The 17,482-nt window shown below is 33.5% G+C and overlaps 1 protein-coding gene across 7 annotated transcripts in view; it reads left to right on the top strand.

Annotated features, from left to right (window-relative positions):
* The window catches only part of SCN2A (sodium voltage-gated channel alpha subunit 2), a 78,082-nt gene that overhangs the window by 56,164 nt on the left and 4,436 nt on the right, over positions 1–17,482 (top strand). For all 7 annotated transcript variants that reach the window (XM_040561683.1, XM_040561686.1, XM_040561684.1 and 4 more), the window contains 9 exons: positions 2,459–2,579; positions 2,954–3,108; positions 4,148–4,321; positions 6,452–6,574; positions 11,043–11,324; positions 12,996–13,049; positions 14,261–14,398; positions 15,488–15,592; positions 16,624–16,894. In XM_040561683.1, the coding sequence (XP_040417617.1) occupies positions 2,459–2,579; positions 2,954–3,108; positions 4,148–4,321; positions 6,452–6,574; positions 11,043–11,324; positions 12,996–13,049; positions 14,261–14,398; positions 15,488–15,592; positions 16,624–16,894 (1,423 nt within the window). The remainder of the gene's footprint in view (positions 1–2,458; positions 2,580–2,953; positions 3,109–4,147; positions 4,322–6,451; positions 6,575–11,042; positions 11,325–12,995; positions 13,050–14,260; positions 14,399–15,487; positions 15,593–16,623; positions 16,895–17,482) is intronic.

The following is a 17,482-nucleotide window of genomic DNA, read 5'->3' as shown; positions in this document are numbered from 1 at the left end:
ACAGAAGAGTGACTGAATTCTCAGTAGGATAAGGCATTTTATTGCTGTGTTTCAAATGCTGATGATTCAGTTTAGGATTTATCTGTTTAGCTTAACTCCTGTGATTATTATTACAGCTCTTTACAAGAAGCATACCAGTTTTTCAATGAGAAGATCCTTGTAAGATACAACTCACCATACATACTGGCCCACATAAATAAAGATGGATTTCTGATGTTCCTGATAACTGACTGTTCTACTGTATCATTTTCTAGCTTTTCTACCTGATCATTTTGATCTCTTTATAGTGATTATCTCTAATCTCCCATCTTGAGTTACCTGTTAGTCATATGCAATTTCAGTAATAGGAATTATTAGTCCTTCTTCAAATTAACACGTGCTGATTAAACTCTCTGTGTAATATCTGAGTTACTGAATTCTTCATTTTTTTGTAACAGAATGGACAGTGGGTCTATCAAGCTTGTATTTTAACTAGTTCATAAATTTTTTTTTTGCTCTGCTACTACAGCATTCTGCTAGAAATGCTGTCCAGATCGGAATGATGCAAGCAACATTTTAAGAAAAGTTTATGAACAGATAGTCACTTCTCAGTTTAAAAGTTATTTATTTTATAGTATTGGTAAACATTAATTTTGACACTGTACGTAAATTTCTTTGGAATGTACCTTATGTTTGTAGTATTTGTGGCCTTTTCTCAAACTGATGATTGTCTTCCACTCATGTTTATATGCTGTGGTCCTTACTTTAGGACTGCAGTATTTATCCCATACTTTCCAGCTTCACCATTGTAGAGGCAGTATTCCACAATGACAAAACTGCCATACACCATCTACAATTTTGAATATGTTGTAATGGGAGATTTGTAAATACTAGTCTGCAGAAAAGTGTGCATCCATGTGTGTACATTGGACCTAACCTCATAGATGCTAAAGCTCATGCACAGATTTAAGACATGAATATGCAAACTGGGATTTCCAAAGAAACATATAGGGGTGTGGATATCATTGAAATTACATGCATAATATACCATACAATAAATGTTTCCATTTGCTTCATCTTCCTCCAAAATGTGGACTATAGTGTACCATGGTACACAGAAATCAAAATTAAGCCTATGTCAAAATCACAATATATTGTCACTGTCATTTGATAAAATCAGAGTGGGAAAGAAACAAATTAATTTTCTCTTTGTTTGAAGAACATATTGAATCTTGTCAACAGTGGAAAATTACCTTAAAGTTTCATGGTACTTTCTGTATTCGCATATAAATATTGTTTACATTTCCTTTACAAAAAACTCTATAGAAGTTGGAGCTTCTTGAACATGTTTTAAAGGAATAATGCCTCTAACTTAAGTTTTAATTGTCAGCAAAGTTATATCTTTAATGTTTCCATGGATCATCCCTCTATTTAATATTGATTCCCCATAGACTGTGTTCTAACTCTGCTTACATCATTCCCTTTATAAAATTAGCTACTTATCAATGCAGCCATTTTACTGATGTTATACTCCACATAGTGATAACATTAGAAGAGTCATAGAATGCCATGATCAAACTGCTTTTACTTACTATAGTACTCATATTTGTCTCTTGCCATCAGAGTGTGATGGCATGAAATAGAAGATTTGGAATATATTATCAGTTTGATTAATTGGTTCCATATTGTTTTATCACAATATTGTTTTTAAAACATTTGTTTTCACTTCAGTTCTCAAAAAATTAAGGAGTTTTTGTTTGTTTGTTTGTTTTTATGGTTATTGGACATGTATGTGTACTGTAACAAAGTAATAAGTAGTTTCAAAATGCACAATAAAATCAGAAAATGCATTGGCAATTGAGAATGCAAGATAGCAGCTACTGCTCTTAAAGTAATGTGATGCTCTTTTAGAAATAATGAGACTTAAACTGTCCTGTACAACTTATAATATGTGTTTTCATGTCAATGATAATGAAAAATTTATATTCAAACTTTTTAGATTTTACAGACTTGATAGAACAACATTTACCTGAGACATGAAAATACATCTTTGCAGCTTGCTGTTGGTTTGGTCATGACGTTGGAAAAATGATTTGTATTAACATATGCTATATGAAGTGTAATCTCAAATGCAGCCACATGATTGGAATAACTAAAACAGTACAAAGTGTAGAAGGCATTCATTCCTAATTTACAGAAATTTAATTTCACAATTCTTATATGTGGCTAATAACTTCAGCAATTCCTTGTATGAAAATATCAAAACATTTTCTATAGGGAAAATACACATATAGTTTCTAATCTTGTGACCTCACCTGTAGTAGAGCAATTTGGCATTATAGATTGTAGATAAGATACTCTTCTTTTAATGTCAGAGCACGGAATACATGCAAAAGATTTTGGTATGCATTTCAAACATGAACATTATTCAAAATAATTAAAAATTGAAATATATATATGTGTGGGGTTTCATTCACAGAAATTAAATGCATCTAGTTCATCAGAAGGCAGCACGGTTGATATTGGACTACCTCCAGAAGGAGAACAGCCAGAAGTAGAACCTGAAGAAGCTCTGGAGCCAGAGGCTTGTTTCACAGAAGGTGGGTGAACTACAATATACTAAGGGGATTAGACCTAATCGTGTTGCTTTGGACTGGGTTCTATTCTTAGTCAAAATAAAAAAGCTGCTTTGTTATTATGGTATTTTATTTTTCTGTGAGTATCTCTTTCAGAGGTACTGCCATACTGCCATAGATTACTGTTCTGGTGCTCTCTTTCGTCTTCATATGGATTATAGGAGTTAGAAAGTTTTTGTTTCAAATATTGAAACTAAAGCTCTGAAATACTCAGAGAGATATTTATTTACAACCATCTATTGCTGTATTACTGAAATAAAACAAATGACTTTTGTTCATTTGTGATTCCTAATAAGTATTAACCTTATTCTGACATCTCAATTTATTATTACAATTAGGCTGCGTGCGGAGATTCAAGTGCTGTCAAGTCAGTGTAGAAGATGGGAAAGGGAAAATCTGGTGGAATCTTAGGAAAACCTGCTATAAGATTGTTGAACACAACTGGTTTGAGACCTTCATTGTCTTCATGATTCTTCTCAGCAGTGGTGCTCTGGTAATATCAATGTGGAACAATTGTGTCTATTTTAAGCAGCAAGCATTTAGAATTACAGTTAATTATCTTGCTACAGGTAACGTCAGAATTTAATATCCAGTTAATAAATGTTCTAATGCCAACATATTTCAGCAAGTATTTGGCATGTATTGTATTATACATGTAAGTTTTCTCACAGGCTATGAAGGAAATTGCTTGGTGTGATCAAAATGTAGTGTTCATGGAAATAAGAAATTAGTTATATCAAACTGGTACTCACATGTCTCCATATCCTTTTTATATGTTAGCATTTTTTTGTTGTTTTCCTTGGTCAGAGATAGAATATGATTTACTAGCTTCTTTTGACTTACAAACATTTATAATAAACCACAGCTGAGCTAGGAAGATATCAAGAACAACTTGAATTGACAAACCAAGATATAAGGTGCAAAAGTGATCCTGTCAGTTATTTGGCCAAATTGATGCTAAATCGGGGATGCTGAGTCAGTACAGAATTAATTAGTTCCTCACATCAGAAGCAAAATATAGCGCACTTGCCACACTTGGTTTTCAAGGCACAAGGGATTCACTGTCAACATAGACCTTTTCTTTTGAAATCTCTGTTCAGAATTTCTTTGCAGGTTAGTGTGTATACTTTGGTTTCAGTTGCTAGTTTCTCAAAAATTATGTGTCACAACCATTATTAAATCTCTAATACAATTTTGATAATTTTGATATAAAGTTGTAACTATCACAAAGGAAATCCTTATGTCAGTAAGCCATTTCTATTCATTGAAATAAATGAAAAAAAGATTTGGAGAATTATATTATAGTTACTTTTGTGGATCATAATGCAGCTCAGCTGAGAGATAAATATTATGTTTTGACCCAGCATTATGAAGACTACATTATGGAGTGAAAGAGAAGGTTGTGCTTTAGGGAAGGATATGTGGCTTATCACCACAGATATCTTTTCAATTCAAATACTTTCTTGGTTACTCTATCCTTCATTGCAAATTGGGAATTCATTTAATTATATCCTCAAAAATCTTCTTCACAGGCATTTGAAGATATATACATAGAACAGCGTAAAACTATCAAGACCATGCTGGAATATGCTGACAAAGTTTTTACTTACATCTTCATTCTGGAAATGCTTTTAAAATGGGTGGCTTATGGCTTTCAAACCTATTTCACTAATGCATGGTGCTGGCTGGACTTCCTGATTGTTGATGTATGTATTCTTTTTCATATTCTGTATCACAGGCTCTAAAAATCAGAGTACTATGTGTTTAAGAGAAACTTTCTGTTCTATCCAATGGAAGCTCTATTTTAAAACTGTTTAGAGTTTTACTGTTTTTTTTTTTTTTTTTTTACTGTGGTACAGTTTATAATTCTGTTTAGAAAAGGAAAATTATGTAGATATACATATTACTCTAGAGATGGTTTGTTGATATTCTGCAGTTTAATGAAGTTGTAGAGCTTTATTGAAATGTTTTTTTGGTATTTTTTTCTGTGTGGAAAGGATGCTGCTGATCCTCATTAGTTTTTTACTATATAGGGAATTTGAGTATTTCAAAGCAAGTTTTTTAAAGGTTTCTAACACTCTAATCAATTACTGTAAATGTCCTATCACTTACTCAGTGAAAGGAAAGGAAAATACTGCTGGGAACTATGAAAGGAAAATACTGCTAGGAACTCAATTCCATTTTACTACTCAGTATTCTTGCATTGCATGTGCAACCTTAAAGAGGCACTTATAGATCAGTCCCCTTGGAAAGGGTACTCCAAAAGATTTTCAAAAAGGCTGCACTACCAAGAAACAGATACACATTGTCCGAAGGAGGAGGAGTGTCATAATTCCAAGCCTAAGTGACAAACGATAGTACTGGGTAGCAAAAAATGGAAGTTTACCACACAGCAGACATTCATTTCCCATCCATCCCCGATAGCCTGACTACATATGGTCTCTCTCAGTTCTGCATATGTAATTCCCATGGAATGCAAGGTAAGAGTTTGTCTTGAGTCCCTTTTTCACTCATTCGGATCAGCAGCAGAATCCTGTGGAAACAGCTAGATATCTCCGTAAGACTACAATGGATAGACCATGACGTCTTTACTACACAGAGCTTGATGAAATTCTAATTTTTATATCCATACCAGCATTGCAGATCCTATGATAAAATGTGGCTAGGTGCCACATTATTATTCTGTGATTGAGCCTGTACCTCTGTAAAACATTTAATGACTCAGTCACCAGATTGTGTAAATGATCTTGATCAGTAGAATTCTACAGAGACTTTGTGAATAATACTTTACACTGTCTTTATATGTTTGTTGTATTTATCAACAAATATTTAAGTCTTATTTGATAATTTGTGGCTTAGTTACTTCTGTGAACTTTATAAATATCTTTCTGATTTTTTTTTGCAACCTTTTTCTAGTGCAGTTGCTTGCATGTAAAAAAGTAGTAATTTCTGAAGTATTTTTTTAAGTGTTTAGTCAGAGGACTCAAATAACCAAGCAAAGAGATTAAATTTGGAAATGAAAGAAATGAGAGAACAGGAAGGCTGGAAGAGAAGGACATTAAACAGAGAGTAATAAAAGTTGTTAATTTTCTTTACTAGGGCCATCTCTTCCCAATGGTCTACTATAAATGCATTTCTAAGGATTATTGATGAAAGATAATTGTATTATTTATTTTACAGCTTTTCTATTTTATTTACTCATCTGCCTGCAGACCAGACCAGCGTTATACAAGCCAGAATTCATGAAGTGGTTAAAGGAGTCACAGGGAATGTAATGAAGTGTGGATATGCCTAACAATGAAGCTCCTACCATTGTCTAACAGTTGGTTATCAGTTTTGATTGGTCTGGTTAAATCTGAACAGCACTGGTAGCTATGGCTGTTGAATAAGATTTTATGGACACTAGAAAGTTACATTTGACCAAAGGCAAGGTCTGAGTGTGGTTTTTGAGAGCTTTTACATTTTCAAGTTCTGAAGATACCATGGGAAGTCCTGTCCTAAATTGAGCATTCCAATTCACCCAGCTTCTGGGAGTTTTCTTTTTGCATGTGACTTCAGTTTTCTTTAAATACCACCAAATGTTGACTGGTTTATGTGATTTTAGAAGGCATTTTTATACCATTCTGCCAACATGATTTCATCAACAGGTACCTAGAATACACTTTTATTCTACTTTGTCTGACTTCAAAAATCTTTTTGCATTATAGAGGAATTCCTGGAGAAAGAGGTCCACCCTTGAATCTTCTTGGGAAGTTCAGGGCACACATCATCCCCACCATATGTATCAAAGGATATACAAGATGAATGAGCACTATTGCCTTTCTGTTTTTGCGTAGGTCTCTTTGGTTAGCTTAACAGCTAATGCCTTGGGCTACTCAGAACTTGGTGCGATTAAATCCCTTAGGACACTAAGAGCTTTGAGACCTCTAAGAGCCTTGTCGCGATTTGAAGGGATGAGGGTAAGAAAAAATGAAAGAATTTGAAATAATGCATGCATACACAAAAACAATGCATGCAGAAAAATCAATGACAAATCCATGCAGAAATGCTACACTATCATCTTATATATTTTACATTTATCACTAACATATAAGCAAAAGGCTTCATCTGCTTATATGAATTCATGTGTTATTGCACACATTGTTAAGTTTATTTAGATCCACTGGCCTTTAAGCCAATTTCATATTTTCCTGAAGGTCCCAAAGATTTATCAACTGCATGGATCTATGGGATTTTACCACAAGACTGAATTTATCCCATATGATTAAGTCGTGTTATAGTCAAAACAGTTTAAAATAACACAATACTTCCTCATAAAAGTGTGTGCACATACACACACACATGTATGCATATGTGTATTTCATACAACTATAGAATATCATCCATTGTCCATCAAAAATCTTTTAGCATACTCTTATATAAATATTAATTGGCAATTTCTGTTACAAATCTATTTATTTTTAATGAATTGATATGTTAAGAAAATTGGCCGTGATAAGTGTCTTCTCTCATTCAAATTAAACTTGCATTCATTTGACACATTTATTGTGTATTTCAAAGAAAGTGCTAGTGTTTTGTTTTTATGATTTCTGGCTTAAACTGGTTGCTTATTGCTTTCTATGTTGAATTAAAAATGTTGATTGTAATCTACAGAGCACTAAGAAGCCTGAAAACAAATGAGAAGACTTTTTGTTGCTGAGAGTTGGATATATTTGAGAAGTTACTGTCCACAGCTGTTATCACTGTATCAGTTACCACAGCTGAGACCCTGATTTGCCCAGCTGGGCTCTCTATTTCAGTGGAAAGTCAGATTGATTAGTTTAAATCACTTCTTTAGTGCACTGAAATGAACAAAAACCTTACATATTCTGCTATGACATGAAAGCTCTAGAAATGTTTCTCTTATGGGCAGTAGTCAACAACTACTGTAGAAGACATTTCTAGCTCCTGCCAGAAGATATTTGTGACTTGTACCTTCAGGGCCCATCTGTCTACTTGGGACATATTGCTATTAGTCTAATTAGCAAATGCACATGAGCTGAAAAAATAAACTGTAGCTGTAATTAAAAGAGATCCTTGTGTGAGCTCCCTACTGCAACCACTGATCTTTGACACCCCAGTTTACAAGCTTATTAGTAAATTTATAAATCAACCACAATTTGGTGAACTTCTGAAGACCATATGATGCTATATATGTGTGGAAAGAGAGCCCTTCATCAGAATATGAATTCTCATAGTTTCCTCAACATAACATATTTTTCCTACAGCATTTTTTGAATAAGTTAGAATGTCTGGGTTCTAAGTGACTACATGTATTTTTTTCTCTTCTGATCTGAAGAAAAAACAAGTATTTTCACAGTTGCAGAGAAAGCAAAGCTTTTATAATTCATTGTCTCCTGTGTTTAAATTGGCTAAAAAGGACACCTCTTCTCACTTAAAAGAAAAAAACAAACAAACAAACAAAAAAAAAAAACCTTCAGAACTATGCTGAGACAAATATCAAAATTTGGAATGCTTATATCAAATATAAGGCCTGTCTAAAACATCATCAATATCTTGCTAAAAGCACACTAGCTGTTACTTTTTAATGAGAATAATTAGGAAAAAAAAATGAAAACAAAACTTTGTGCAGTAAATTTCTTAAGTGGCAATTTAATGCAGTAAGGTAGAAAAAAAATTACTTTTTCTCATGAAGGTTTATGGGTAATTTTCAATCCTGTAACTTCCATGTTGATGTAAACTTTACCTACTGTTTTAATCCTGATCTGCTAACTGTATGTCTCTGTAAATCATACAGATAATGAGGAGATTTATGACCTTAGCAAAAGACATAAGAAGAAGTAGTATATGAAATTAGATAACTTCAGAATAAAAATGAGATATCTTTGTTAGGCAATTAACCACTGGAATAACATTTCTATGGATATAGACATCTTTTGTTTTTTTAAAGAAATTTCAGACTTAATGTCTAAAGATACAGTAGCTAAAGTTGGTGAAAAAAATAGTTATGATAAGATTTTAAGGTCTGATATATGGAAATTGAAGTTTCGTAATTAAAAAAAAAAAACGTAGTTTCCTTGGTATTTGTTATCCATGAAGTGAAAATATGACAATATAGTATGGTGTACATATTTGCATGGGTACTTAGAATTACTTCCAGTGACCCTTGTATTTCTTTGCAATGCAATAAATTCCATTCTACCTATCTAAATTTTTAATCCTCCATACTGTTGGATACCCTAGGATCAGGGTTTGTTGTACCTACCCAAACTAATAATTAATAGAAAGCATTCCCCCAGTGGAAAACATGTCGTGTTTCTCCTATATCTTCCTTACATAACTATTGCTAAAGGAAGTAAACTTTAATTTGCACATGAGACTTCATGAAACTAGTTTGTGGATATATAATTAAGAATTATGCTAAGACATGATCTGGCTATGCCGTGCCCCAAGTGTTATTACTTACTGCCATGTAGTGATAGGCACATACAACCTTTTTCTTTTTAACAAGTAAAGGACACTGTTTAATCTCTCTCTAATGCTTTCCCTTCTTTCACATGCATTGTTTTCTTGTACTACCCCTACTTCCAATGGAAGCCAGGAGGTGACCAATTGGTGTTTTCCATGATGCTCAACATTACATTTTTAGTATTTTCAAATGATTCACGTTTCAAGCTGATCCTGCTATAGCTTTGGGATGCACACTAAAACCAGGGAAAGTAAATCAACTGTAGAAATTCAGCAATTATAGAAAGAATAACATAACAACCTGCAGCTGCAGTAGAAAGAGGAACAGAATTCTCAGGTGTAATAAGACTGAAAACTAGAAGACAAATATCTTCACTTCAATAACTTCATATCTCAATGATTGAATAATATTATTACAGCTAAGGAATCTAGTTATATTTTTATTAGAAGAATTGAGATACCTTTAAATAAGAGTATTTTCTTAACTAATAGATTTTTCTGTTAGAAACAGTGTTTATTACAGTATGTGATTAAGGTATGTGGCAAAAAAAAAAAAAAGCACAACACGCAGGTCAGCTTGAAGCATGGGAGAGTTCATCCACCATTCTATGCAGTTATAGAATAATTTATATAGAACCTAATTTGTTCCAGCTTTTAAATTTAATAAAACAAAAAATACATTGAAGTGGGATCTCTAATGTTGTCCGAAGTATGTATCACCCCAAAGATATATTATTTTGACAGGAATGGAGACCTGAAAGTGCAAGTATTTCTCCTTTCCTTCAGCTTGTTTACTATATGGTATACATGATGGTGTATACCTACTGTAGTCTTCAAAGGTTTTATTTTCTGTCATGTAAAATGACAATGAATGAAAAGTGATCTACTTAGATGAACAGTTTTTCAAGTAATTGATTCTATGGAATCCATGAAATGTAAATATAAACATAATGCCAAAATATTTTACAAATAGAAACAGTGTAGTATGCTAGATCTGTTGGAGTACCTATATCATATAAGTGAATTTTTTAAAACAAAATCATCATTAGATTCTATGGAGATGGTTCAGTTGTTTTGGAAAAATGGGCAGAGGTGTTCTATAGTTATTGAATTTATATAATTTATATTATTACTTACGTACAAACAGATTCAAAATAAGAATTAACTAATTTAGGAGTTCATCAATTTCATCATTAAATAAATCATTCTCATTCATAATGGACCTACTTTCTACCTAACTTTTTTTTTTCTTTTTGATTTTGGCATGCTTTTAATTGTCATTCGTCATCATACATTAACTCTTTTTCATACTTTTCTTTCCTGAAGCTTTATTTTTCCCAAAATTCATTGGGAAATTAAATTAAGTCTCCCCCTTCTTCAAGTCTTAATTGCTGCTTACATGAACACTACCAGCTTTTCTGTGTTCATATAGTCAGCTATTTTCCTGCTTTGAACACGTCTGGTTTTCTGCTTTTATATATAGCCATCCAAATGAACATGGAGACATCCCATAGTTTTATTTAAAAGAAGTCTCTAATTACTTTCAACTAAAAAATTGCTCAATAATATTGATTTGGAATGTTTATCCAGTAAACACTTAATAGCAAAAAAGATTTTTGTGCTTGATGCAGTCATCAGAAATATTACAGCTACTGTTCTGCAGACATACATTAAGTAAATATTTTAAAAATATTTAATGCTCTTATTTTTTAGAGTTCCATTTTATCTGTTCTTCTTTCCATTATTTCAAGCTACCATTTGCTACAGCTTTTCCTAGTACTACTATGTTTTTTCCTCTAATTATGTTGACATTTTATCTTTCTTCTTACTTGTTACAATCCAAAAAGTATAATACAGTTTAATACAGAATTATAACAAGGTGTTACATTTAAGGAAGTCTGATGAAGATAGTGGTGCTTGTGTTCTTATACTGTCTCTTTTGTTTCATTTGTACACTAGGTGGTTGTGAATGCCCTCTTAGGAGCCATTCCATCCATTATGAATGTGCTTCTTGTTTGCCTTATATTCTGGCTGATCTTCAGTATCATGGGAGTAAATCTATTTGCTGGAAAATTTTATTACTGTGTTAACACTACGACTGATGAGAGATTTGATATCAGCCAAATCAACAATTACAGCCAATGTGAAGAACTCATAAAAAACAATGAAACTGCCAGATGGAAGAATGTGAAGGTTAACTTTGATAATGTAGGCCTTGGTTATCTTTCTCTGCTTCAAGTGGTAAGACACCGCTCCTTAATTTCTCCTTCTCGTTCTCCTTCTTGTTCTCCTTCTTGTTCTTCTCGTTCTCGTTCTCCTTCTCCTTCTCTTCCTCTTCCTCTTCCTCTTCCTCTTCCTCTTCCTCTTCCTCTTCCTCTTCCTCTTTTTTTCTCTTTTTATATCTGTTGTTTACTTGTAGCAGTCAAAGTTACTTCTGTTTCTTTCATTTAGAAATCTTTTTCCTCGCTTCTTTGTTTGGGATTCTTATAAAAATCCTTACATAAACTGTGGAGTATGTGTTTTAAAAATATATACATATATTTTGGGGTATATATATATATGTCTAAGGGACATGTGTATGCAGAAATGGATGTTTAAAATATATAAGGTGCATTTTTTAACCTTTCTTCAAATATATATCAGTCTTGCATCTCAGTTCAGCTGATTATAGTATATTTTTATGCTTCTACTTGTTGGAAGTCAAGTTTGGTAAGCAGGAAAATTGTGAAAAATAAGCAGTCAAAATAATGTACCAATAAGCCAAATAAAAAGCAAAAATGAACTCTGGAAAGAAATCAAGCAGGTGAATATCAACAGTATGGGATTCCTGTGAAGCTGGAAAGAGCTCAATTTAAGAGTTTATTTCAAAAGAGATGAACTTTCTGGGGCACCTGGGGAGGTTTGGTGCTTCCAGAATTCCCACAGCTGAGATCAAATCTTTTACTTTGGGAGATTCCATATTTTTATTGGTATTTATATTCCAGTTTACAAAACTCTTCTAGAATTTAACTTGTATATTAGTCAATTCCTTAATATATTTCACAAGATTCTCGCTTAAAACCACTATGTGCAAACATGCTTCCCACATCCAAGATACTTTTTCTTTCTTTGCCAGTGATTCTAAGAGTCCTGAGAATTCAAACTGGAGATATTTCCCTTATCTTTGTGACTTTTAGGGCTATGATATGTCCTTTTGAGTTGGGATCACCTGTGCTAACTTCCACAAGACTGTGTATTTTAAGGAGGTATTTGCTCATAAATGATAAGCTAGTTCTTCATGTATGTATCATTTCTAATTAGTGTTAGTTAATTGTGACAAATCTGTTGTCATGGGCATGGAGAAATTAGAAATTCCTGGACCAGAGTGCAGTTAATTCCTGTGAGTTATAAAGGTAAATAAACTTGAACTCTTGCTCAAAAACTGTGGAGTATCACTGCGACTGTTGAAAAGTGTTATGCGTTAGAGCCAAAAGCTGGTAATAGCTCTAAGTGTGGATAAATCTACGACTCCACAGAAACAATACAAAGTATAGAGGCTATACTGACTATCACAAAAAATGTAAGCAATTCAAATCTAATTCACACTAGCTGTGTTGAATCTATATCAAGTACACTTTCTTTTCTCATAGACAGAAACTAACTTTTATTTTGGGCATTACTCATAAGAACTTAAAGTTCTTAATTTAATAGATGTTTTGTCCTTTAGAGTCAGATATTAGAAGTTGCTTGTGATCCTCATATATGAATAAAACATAAAATATAAGGCAAAATATGCCTATTAATATTACAATGTGCTGATTTTTATGATACTTAGATATGATGTTTAAGATACTTAGTCCTCAGCTCTTAAATGTTTCTGACAACTCATTTTCCTGGATAAGTGTGCGATAAACACCAGTGTTCTGTTTATAGGCTACATTTAAAGGATGGATGGATATCATGTATGCAGCTGTGGATTCTCGCAATGTGAGTATACTCCCGTAACTCCATCTGTTTTGACTGTGTGAGCTCTAAGAGTTAAGAACATAATTTTAACATCTTTCATAAATAACAGTAAAAATGAGAGAACAAGGAGTTATTACAGTTTTATAGTTAGTGAAAATGGAAACCATAAGAAAAATACAAGACATGAAGAAAGCAGAGGAGCAGTCCTAAATGATTCCTTGTTCTCTATGGTACAGTTGGACCAAAATTCCTCAAGTTGTACAGCAGACTGAATTATTGCCATGAAATGCTTTTTCCTCCTCTCATTATATGTATATTGAGGTATTACTTAAATTTGGAGACAGGTACTGATACACAGTTTAGAGATGATGGTTTGTACCTCTGATTTTTTATTTATTTTATTTTATTTTATTTTATTTTTATTTTATTTTATTGAAGTTGAGACATTCACTATGCTCAGCAGACAGCCTGGCTCCTTTCCTCAGGACACAGTTCCTATTCTTAATTTGACGGGTGCATTTTCGTATCCTTTTGTCTTCCCTTGCACTCTTGGTGCTAGTTGTGCTCTAGCTCTAAGTAGACAACTGAATAAACTATACTGGTAAAGCCCCAACTTTTTTGTAAGCTATAGTCACAGCAGGAGGCCTGGTGTAGTATAATAAATGTGCATAGCTGTACCAAGAAAATACACTTTAAACATTGTTTGGATGCTTCTCTTTAGCCTACTTAGGCCCATTAAGCTACAAAGAACATGTGCTGTAACCTGACCAATGTATCCTTTGAGTTAAAACTCTGGTAAAAACAAGGATAGGTTGCAGGGAAACTCAGACAAAGCAGTGAGTAATAAAACAATAAAAGAAGTTTTTCAAAAATTACAGTTCATGCTACAAATACTGAAATCCAGGACAGCTTACTAAGTGTTGGTAGCACTGGTGTTTCTGGTTATCTATAGACTGAGACAGAGAGTGGTATATTAAATTAAACCAATTGTGGCTTCAATATTTGTTCAAAAAATGAAGTGTATTTATTCTAAAAAATGAAATAGCAAGTTCAATAGCAAAGTCCTTTGTCAAGAATGTTATGTCATAAATTCCAGATCAGTGGGATGGCTACATGGGAACTTGACCATAAGAAGCAAAGATCAGAGTGGCAGAGCCCTACATTCTTTTAAGCAGCTATATGGTTCTGTGTCCACAGTTAAACTAAGGCTTAGTGTCTATGCCTTTTTGCAGGTTTTGGATCAGCCTAAATATGAAGATAACCTGTACATGTATCTTTACTTTGTCATCTTTATCATCTTTGGATCATTCTTTACCTTGAACCTTTTCATTGGTGTCATCATAGACAATTTCAACCAGCAGAAAAAGAAGATAAGTACTTCATCATTATTCAGAAATGAAAGCCAAAAAATCCATCTTTTTGGTCCACTCACAATGACTTTCTCCTTTTTTTTTTCTTCTGTTTTATGATAAATTAACGTGCTTTGCATATTAAATACATTAAATTATTAAAGCAGTACAATTTCACTTGATGAGTGTTTTGACAGACAAGTGACACCACAAGTCTGTCCACAGTTAGTGAAATACTCAATGTCATCTGTGTAAAGATGTAGATATGGGTCTGGAGTCCTACAAGATCATAAGAAGGCTAAACATTGAAATAGCTAAACATAGCTATAAAAACTCTTAGCTACATTATTGTCATGTCTCAGAGCTAATATTGTAGTATCTTTATTTGTACGCTCTTTAGTCTTCATATTTTATCAACACTGCCTCAAAAGGTATCAGTGTTTCAGCAGTTGAACTTAACTAAAGTAACTGGAAGACAAAATGTTATTGACTGGTTGAAGTGCTGTTGAACACGTGATGAAATTGGTTGAGATGGAGAGAAATCTGCTTTTTTTTTTTTTTTCCCTGCTAATTCCATGTAGCGGTTCTAGGATCTCCTGCTTCAAGTCCTGCCTCAGTGTAGGGAGAGGAAGAGGTTGTGAAATATGGTTATATGACCAACTGCTTATTTTCCTTTGGTATCACAGATGTCAACTCTGAAATTTTGCCAAAATTTGCCTGAGAGGAGAAGCAAGAGAAGGGGATTGGAATGTTTTATTAGCTTGTGTCTGATGAAATTTAGGAATTCAGAGAAAAAGCACCTCTCCTTCCTGAAGGCTCCCATCCTCTGTAACTCCCCAGTGGAAATCAGATATCTACCATAAACATTTGAAGTTCAAGAGCCTTTCAAAAAATATCCTAAATATCGAGAGTGGAATATGTAAAACATTTATTTTGTTACCCATATACTTATAATTGATATAAACTGATAGAACAGGATTTCCATGTCTGCCCTAATTTTTCACACAGATGAGAATGTGAACAAGAGTGATTATTACTATTCTGTATTCCTGTTTATAAGTAACCAATGGAAATATGTGATTGTAACCAGTTTTTCTCTCTTTGCTTTACTTTGGAGGTCAAGATATTTTTATGACAGAAGAACAGAAGAAATACTACAATGCAATGAAAAAGTTGGGTTCAAAGAAACCACAAAAGCCTATACCACGACCAGCAGTAAGAATAAAAATCTTGTCTTTTTACATCTATTTAAAAAATGTTTCAGTTATGCCTTAGGCTGAATTAAGTTGTAAGCTAAAAATACAAGTGATATAAGAAAAGGCTTATTCATCTGAAATACAAATTATTTGTCTTTTGCATTCTAAACATGAAGGACTCTCTCTTCTCTTTCCTTTTTTCCCCCTCATTTTCTCTCTGCTGGTGGCAATGACATTTTATGTGGCATTTTTTTCAAAATACTGATTTGACTAAAACAATCAACCGTGACAGTGTATTTGTCAAGCTATGTGCCTTAGGGCACAAGCTTTTTCAGTCATCAAGTAAGACTCTGAAACTGGGGGCAAGTTACCATATCATTGCCTGAAAAAAAAATCCTTTTGCCTCTCACATTCCTGTTGCACAATCCATACAATGGTTTGTCCTCCTGCTCTCCCCTGGTGCTACTGAGCAGGGTTCGTCTGGGGCAGTGATGCCAGCTCCGCAGTTCCACTTTGGATTGTGGAACCTGCTAAGTGGCCCACTCAGCTATCAGTAAGTTCTCCATAGCTGAAAAATGCAAGACATTGTTTTAAAGGTTATTTTGGTGGCATGAAGAGCACTGAACTCTATGCTTGAAAACTCTGTAAGTTTCACGAAGTTTTCTGACAATTGAAGCACTATTAACTCTCAGCCTCTTTACCATACCACCTTCCCTTTGTTTTTTTCAAATTTTGTCAAGTTAAGCATTCAATCAGTAGTCTGTGTGACCGAAGCTTACAGTGAGCTGGTTTGAGATGGCAAAGTCACCTTTGCAATTTTAAGAAATGCACCATGCATATTTTGAAATCTTCCCTTTAATGCTTATAAACATAGTAATTGCATTTCTATTTGATTTGTGTTTACATGTACAAACTGGAAAATTCATACAAGTTGAAGACTTCATAGAAGACAAAAAATCCCCTTCATACTAGATTTAGTTAATCTATAGCAATTGAAAAAAGAAATTTTACCCAATGCTTATCATAGTGAATCTTATTTTTTTCCTCCAGAACAAATTCCAAGGCATGGTCTTTGATTTTGTAACAAAACAAGCATTTGATATCAGTATCATGATACTTATCTGCCTTAACATGGTCACAATGATGGTAGAAACAGATGATCAGAGTGAAGACATGGAAAACATTTTATATTGGATTAACCTGGTGTTTATCGTACTTTTCACTGGAGAATGTGTCCTGAAATTGATTTCACTTCGCCATTACTACTTTACTATAGGCTGGAATATTTTTGATTTCGTGGTTGTCATTCTCTCCATAGTAGGTAAGAACAATTAATTTTCATGAAATGGCTAATTCTGGGGAAACTGAAAATTAATTTTGGAACGTAAAGTCTGTTTGCATTTGGGTTCATCATTGTGATTAGAAACTCTGACTCCTGTTTTTCTGTCTTCTGATATCTTACTACCCAAAAAATAACTGAACATTAAAATAAGAAATTTTTATCCGTGTGTTTCATACAATCTTACTTTTACATTGGTTGAAATTAGACCCTTATGCTGAATTCAGTAGGAATTCCTCAGCATGGAAAGAAATCAATAAATGAAAGGCAATTCTGATACAAAATAACAGTGGCAGTTCCAGGAGAAAACAGATTCCTTCAATCCAAAAGTGAAATCTGTGTGGGACTCTTGGTAGGCTAGCATGCAAGCAACTCAGACAGCAATGTAAAATCCTGAGTTTCCTGCAGAGTTTCATTTGATCCTGAGAGGTTTTACACCAGAGCTAATGTGAGCAAATGAAGAAGCAGAACTGAAGCCGACATTGTAATAAATATATGGTTCTACTAACCTTTTCTTTTTCTAGAGCAGAAAGCCTGAAAGAACTTCAGCAAAAGTTGTTCTATTTTAAT

The sequence above is a fragment of the Cygnus olor genome, chromosome 6 (assembly GCF_009769625.2).
Source record: "Cygnus olor isolate bCygOlo1 chromosome 6, bCygOlo1.pri.v2, whole genome shotgun sequence".
Taxonomy (NCBI): domain Eukaryota; kingdom Metazoa; phylum Chordata; class Aves; order Anseriformes; family Anatidae; genus Cygnus; species Cygnus olor.
The sequence above is the reverse complement of the archived record's forward strand: the minus strand, read 5'-3'. Positions and strand labels throughout refer to the sequence as shown.